This window comes from Antrostomus carolinensis, unplaced genomic scaffold (assembly GCF_000700745.2).
Source record: "Antrostomus carolinensis isolate BGI_N321 unplaced genomic scaffold, ASM70074v2 scaffold48521, whole genome shotgun sequence".
Classification (NCBI taxonomy): Eukaryota; Metazoa; Chordata; class Aves; order Caprimulgiformes; family Caprimulgidae; genus Antrostomus; species Antrostomus carolinensis.
The window spans coordinates 1-6475 of record NW_010292930.1 but is presented as its reverse complement, the minus strand read 5'-3'; the positions used below and the strand labels follow the sequence as shown (position 1 = coordinate 6475).

Below are 6475 nucleotides of genomic sequence, written 5' to 3'. Positions count from 1 at the left end.
AATCCAAACCATTCTATGATTCTATAATATATAACAAGAGTTCTGTTTGGACAGGAAATTGCAAAAATACAGTGAAAGCATGAAAGCCTGCAATGTGTGACTGAAAACTGCAGCTTCCACTCAGATAGAACTGACACCTCTGACAAAAATCATGCCCCATAGGTTCATTAAGACACCTCTGAACCACTGTTCTTTGAAAAACCGCGCAGATTATCATGTTTCATATTTTTTAAGTTGCTTTGTTCTAAGGATCTTGGGGAGGCAGTGATGTGCTACACACTGTATATCCATTTTTGATCAGTTCCCTATCCCAAAACGTTGGTAAATTGTGAATTGTCTCTCAGAATAAGAACACAAGAGAAGCTGTGGGACTGCACAGTGCCTCTGGCCTTTACTGGGCTTTACAAAGCAAAGGGTCCCCCGTGGTTAAGCTCATTGCTGGATCCAGCACAGGTCAGAGCCAGGCAAAGGAAATGAAAGCATCTTTATGCCTGTTCTGCGTAGATGCAGATGTGCTGCTGACTATTTTAATGTCCTAAGAAAACACTTAGGGGGTGACTTGCCTACTGTTGTGCAAGAAACTCTGCGGCGGAGGCTCAATTTAGGGCATTAATTTAATTCTGTCCTTCCTCCCACCATTGATTTAACCACAAACTGTCATGGTTTTTTTCCAGATAACCGACCTTTAATCCTGAATTTTGGAAGTTGCACCTGACCTTCGTTTATGTTAAAATTTGATGAGTTCAACAAGCTCATCAAAGATTTCAGCTCAATAGCAGATTTCCTTATTATCTACATCGAGGAAGCTCACGCAGTAGGTACAGTACAAACATCACAGCAATGCTTACCAAAACTTCAGGCACATCATCATCCCCTTTAGGAAGGAAAGTATGTTAGCAAGGAGGGAACTGCAAATGGGAAAGAAATCTTCCTCAAATCAAAAGTGGCAACACCAAATCTAGGCACCAGTTTGTGTCCCTAATTCTCCAAAGGTTTTACTCACACATCTGACTTTACACCGAGGTACTCCTGCTGACACTCATCTCTGTGAAGGTGAAGCACATAGTTCTATCTTTACAAAACTTTGTCTCAGTGTTAGTACAGCTCCTTTTGGAAGGAGAAAAAAATTAAAAAACAATAGAACAAAGGTTAATTGTGCAATGTACCATGTTGTTTAAAAAAATAATTCATTTTTAACATCTCAAGAACAGGATGCAGACTCTAATTTGAAAAATTGAGCAAACAAACTATACACACTCTTTTATCTACTCTGAACTCTAAGTAACACATTGGCACTGATTTTATCCCAGGGTTGAGGTGGTTTTCTAAAACAAAACACTTACAGTTTTCAAGTTTCCTAACAATACATCACTTCTGGTAGTTGAGACACAAATTAACTAAGTCATCAAAACCTTTTACTAGTTTCTGCTTTACTAGGAAGAGTTGTGTGCAAATGTGTGTTTGCACATTTCTGAAAAAGGAAGGTGTGCCCTGGCTCAAATGTTTCACTTCTCACAGACCTGAGATTTTGTTTGATAGGCTTCATGGGGAGAATCAAGCAGAATGAACAGTACTTTTGTTGCAGCTGTGCTAAATGAATGGCTATCGGCTAGCAGCGCTACTTACCATTTTAAAATCCCCTCAAACAATTTTGACAAACCTTACCCAAATACAATATATGTCCCTAACTCGGTATCTTTCTAGAGTTGATTTATGTGGGGAAAATTTCAGCTAAAATATATCAAATATTTCTAAACCCAGGGCAAGGGGAAAATACAGTTTGCCCAAATTAAAGAAAAAAAAAATAGATCTTGGTACCAATTATTTGAAAAGCTCTACCGCTCTCATACTCTGAGGAGAGGCTTTCATTTCATGGCAAGTTTTGCTGTGAGGAATAAATTGCAGTATTCTTTTATCACAGTTGTGGGATATGAGACACAGTACATCTCCACCCTTAACACCTATTCAAAATGTCCCTTGCTAAATCCCTTTCTCATTTGTTTTAGATGGATGGGCTTTTAAAAACAATATTGTTATTAAAAATCACAGAAGCCTTGAAGATCGAAAAATTGCAGCACAATTTCTTCAGAAAAATAATCCTTTATGTCCAGTGGTTTTAGACACTATGGAAAACCTGAGCAGTTCAAAATACGCTGCATTGCCAGAACGACTGTATCTACTTCAAGGAGGGAAGGTCATCTACAAGGTAAAAAATATCAACAATAATAATGAGCACAATATATTGAGATTCAAAACAATTTGGGAATGCTTTACATTTAACAATCAGAATTTCATTCTGTTTGAGAGCCAAAAATTTCACAATTCACTGCAACTGTGGAGAGAAAAGGACTTGCAGCAAAGCCAGTCTGGGCCTTTATAATGTAATTATTTGACAAACACCTCAGTCTTGCTCAAATATTTATCTTTTGGCTCATTAGGAAACCTAGGTACATCTAAGCTGTGAGATCCAGGAACACTTTCCAGCTCCAGGACCCAGACTTTGGCCCTGTCCCAGTTACACAGCAGGGTGTAACTTGTGCACACACCATCTCCCATGTGATGGCTGCCGTGCAAAGGAAGCCCAAACACACCTGCTCACAGTTCTGGTGCAAGTGCTGTGCTCTAAAGGACTTCTGCTTTGTCTACTTGAGCATCCCTGTATAATTTTATTGCCTTTGCAGGGAGGAGTGGGGCCTTGGAATTATCACCCCCAGGAAATACGTGCCATCCTGGAAAAACTGAAATAGAGAAAGAAAAGAAGAGGACTTCAGAGTAAAGACGATCTGGATAAAAAAGCTCAATGAATAAGTTTTCATAGACCTAAGTGTAAAAGGAAAAAAAAAAAAGAATTTAAAAATAACAATGGAGACAACAAGAATAATAAGAATAATACACATCTAAAGAACATCTGTAATGCGGTTCACGATGTGTTTGTCTAGAGGTTTTCAAGTCTCATTAATACAACCCCAACTACTGCACTGTAGTATCTTGCTACGCTTATGCCACATGCAGTAATGAATAGTAGCTGGGTCTCTTGAGCTGTCAGGACTGGATACCAACGTTTACATTTGGAAGGATTATCGTGCAGGATAAACTTCAGGGGTGGTGACATCTGCAAAAGTTGTCTGGCATGCAAACCAACCGATTTCACATTATTAAGATTCTCTTTCTCTTGTATACAAACATCTTTCCTCAATGTTCACTTTCACTGACTTCAGAAGGCTTCTGAGTAAGACAATCTCTATCGACATTTGTTTCTATTAATATGTTATGACAGTCATGGCATAAAGCACAGACAGCTGTGACCTGATTCTAGAAAATATTTATAGAAACAAGGGATTGATCTTCCATTATTAAAAATCTATCAGAGCTTTTCATATGGCTTCAGATTATTTCCCTCCCCGCCCTGCCCCTCTCCCCCCTCCAGGTTATTTCTAAGCATGAGTAGATGTTTATATTCATCCTATTAATCTTGAACACTTTGAGTTAATGAGAAAGTTACCAATTTAAGAACTTTTTAAGGACTTGTTTGACAGTAGGAAGTAATACCTCCCATTTAAGTATTTCACACTTTTTTTTCTATTTAACTCAAGAGTGCAAGGGAAACATTTTACAAGAAATCAAGTTTTAATTAGTATATTAAGAAAGCTGGATACAAACATACTAGTTTAAATAGACTTGGTTATGTTTAAGTCTTCTAGGGTAACAGTCTAGGTTATAAAACTAGAAAGCTGTTACTACAATTAACAGGAGTACTGCATTACATACATTAAAACAGTGGGGAATACATACTGCATCCATATCTTCAAAAAACACTTTAAGACAAGGTTTTAACAATAAATATTCTCTGTGCTACAGATATCAAAATATAGCTTCTTTATAAAAAAAATTAAGGTACAAATTTAAGCTGGACTTAAGTGTTTTCTGCTGTGCCCTCTGCCATCACCCGGTGCACCGAAACGAAGTGATCAAAGGCAGATTTGATGATGAAACGCAAGTAAGTGGCTTGTAAATCAGGAAGCTGTAGAAGGAAAAAAAAAAAGGTTACTGCATTCTCTGTAGTAACATAACTATCAAACAAGATTTGCAGAAGCTTGTTAGACAGAAGGATCTTGATATTTCTGTATCTGCTTTTGAATTACCCATAAATCAAGCTCTTTAATACATCTAGGCAGCTACAGAGTTTCTTTAGATGACAGTGATTCAAAAAAGCCCTATCCCTCCTGAATACTGCAGCCTTAAAGGCAACAATTGAAGGAGGAAAGGCTGCCACACTTCTGGAAAGAACTCTCACATAGTTAGCAGCAGCAGGCAGGTGCAATTTCATACCATAATCTACAAAGGAGCAGTCGGGAAGTGCAATTTCATACCATGCTCTACAAATGCCTTTACCTAACATCACCTTTGCAATAACTGTAAATAAAGATAGGTTTTGGTTTGTCATGGTTTCTCCCCAGTTAGTCTAGGCATCCCATTTCATGAACTGCGACAGATGTACACTGGAAATACTCACTGGAAATTCTTCCATTTGAAGCTGTCCTTCTGTGTGTCGCAAATCTAGAATATGTATATACAAATAATAAAGAATAATGTTATTGTCCAGAGAAGCATTGAACTCTGGACTTCAGAGTCCAAGAAAGTTTAAGGACCATCAACTTACACTGCATATAGAAATAGTTCTTTTTTTACAAGGTGATTTAAGAGAACAAATACTTTTTGCAATATCCCAGTGTATGTATCCCATTCATTACACTGTTTTATAAAATGTCACCCAAGAGGCATTAAAAAAACCCAACAAACCAACCAAACACTATTATTATACTATGTAAGTGTGGTTTTAATTTTTGGAACATAAAAGCAAATGCACAAGTAGTGCTTTTAGCCCTTACACAGCATTTTACATCTCCAAACTGCTACAGAGACCAGCAGTGTTCATAAACTTCATTTAAATGTGATTATTACATTAATGTCTAATAAAATAATAATCAAGCCACACTTGACTACTCAACAAATAGACACTGGGTTAAAATGACTCACTGAAAAAGATCAACACTACTCCCACAAAATCCCCGCTGCTTCAGATTCAGAATCTTACCTTTTTCAACGCACTGTTCAAAATCTACTGGGTCTTTAGACACACTTCTTTCAATCCTTAAAGTCCGCACTAAAATACATATACATTTAAAATAACAACAGAAATTCCGATTCTTTATTGATCACGATATTTATTCCATCACTGATCATCTACAAAGTACTTTAAAAACATTAACTGATCCATTCTTCCTCTAACTTATGGGGCAGGACTGTAATACAACCACTATCCTCATGTTCCAGGTTGGACAAACAACAAGTTTTCAGGTCTTTTGTGTAGCTTCTGCTAATGGTCATGCTTGTCTTCATGCCCTGACCTCGTACCAGTCCTTTCCGTTTTAGAACTCACATTTTCCTTCACATTATTTAAAAAAAAAGACTAAGAGAGTTCTGTCCTATGAAATTATAGAAATCAATATTCAAAATAAATAATTAAAACAGTGAGTACTGTAGTCCTGTCTACTAAATTAGATCAGACATCACTGTGGGACAGAATAGTTAATTACAAGCTTAATACAAGGTATTAAAAGAACAATGTGCAGGTGGGGTAGCCTTTCCCTCTTTTTCTGATTTATTTATTTAAAAAATTGGACATGGAGGACAGTTGCTTTGTTAAAATGAAGCTTTACAAATTAAATTAAGATTGATATATCTGTGAGAAGTGACTACTCGGAGAAAGTGACACTAGTGTGAGAATTTACACACAGGCACAGACACACATTTTAACAGAGCACATATTACATACTGCAATACATGAAGTCTTACCCAAATAACACTGGATTGCGACTTTGCTGATTTTTACACGTTTAGCAAAACCAATAATGAATTCCTGCGGGAACATGCCTGTCGTCGTCCAAAACGTTTCGGAACTTCTGTGGAGAATAAAAGGACAAAACCCTCACCTGTGGCTTCCCATCTCTAACCAGCTTGAAAAAGACAAATCCCTGTATGACAATGGGGAAGCTGCGGTGTGGAGGTGTTACACTGTCACGTTCGGGCTCCGTACCGAGCAGCGCCCCAGCAATCACGAATGCGGGGCGGGAGGGGCAGAAATTTAGGAAAAAGGGTAAATTATGCGACAACAGGAGCGGGAAGGCAAAGGACAGAGCCTGGCGGTGCCGGCAGCACCGGGAGGGATCTCTGAGGGGAGAGGCCGCGGGAAGCTGCGGTGTGGAGGTGTTACACTGTCACGTTCGGGCTCCGTACCGAGCAGCGCCCCAGCAATCACGAATGCGGGGCGGGAGGGGCAGAAATTTAGGAAAAAGGGTAAATTATGCGACAACAGGAGCGGGAAGGCAAAGGACAGAGCCTGGCGGTGCCGGCAGCACCGGGAGGGATCTCTGAGGGGAGAGGCCGCCCCGGAGGAGCCGCACCTCCCCGGGCC

General features: G+C 38.9%; 2 protein-coding genes across 2 annotated transcripts; one reads left to right on the top strand and one right to left on the bottom strand.

The window, feature by feature from the left end:
- Positions 1 to 674: 674 nt before the first annotated feature.
- DIO1 (iodothyronine deiodinase 1) lies at positions 675 to 2747 on the top strand (the record flags this gene model as incomplete). Its single annotated transcript, XM_029087251.1, has 3 exons — positions 675 to 818; positions 2007 to 2206; positions 2682 to 2747. Coding segments are annotated over 3 exons (410 nt in total), but the record flags the coding sequence as incomplete, so codon positions are not given.
- Positions 2748 to 3913: 1166 nt separating this feature from the next.
- On the bottom strand, positions 3914 to 5956 carry IFT25 (intraflagellar transport 25). Its single transcript, XM_010177105.2, has 4 exons — positions 5857 to 5956; positions 5096 to 5164; positions 4514 to 4557; positions 3914 to 4021 (listed from the first exon to the last, which is right to left on the bottom strand). The coding sequence occupies exons 1-4, from the start codon at positions 5930 to 5932 to the stop codon at positions 3914 to 3916; spliced, it is 297 nt and encodes a 98-aa protein (XP_010175407.2). The 5' UTR covers positions 5933 to 5956.
- Between the last annotated feature and the right edge of the window lie 519 nt (positions 5957 to 6475).

What these genes read in the sequence shown, in the direction of transcription:
- IFT25 (XM_010177105.2), bottom strand. Translation starts at nt 5,932, where the DNA reads ATGTTCCCGCAGGAATTCATTATTGGTTTTGCTAAACGTGTAAAAATC. An exon ending in CGCAATCCAGTGTTATTTGG is followed by an intron (nt 5,165 to 5,856) that starts GTAAGACTTCAT and finishes TATGTATTTTAG; the next exon opens with TGCGGACTTTAAGGATTGAA. An exon ending in TTCAAATGGAAGAATTTCCA is followed by an intron (nt 4,022 to 4,513) that starts GTGAGTATTTCC and finishes TTCCTTCTACAG; the next exon opens with CTTCCTGATTTACAAGCCAC.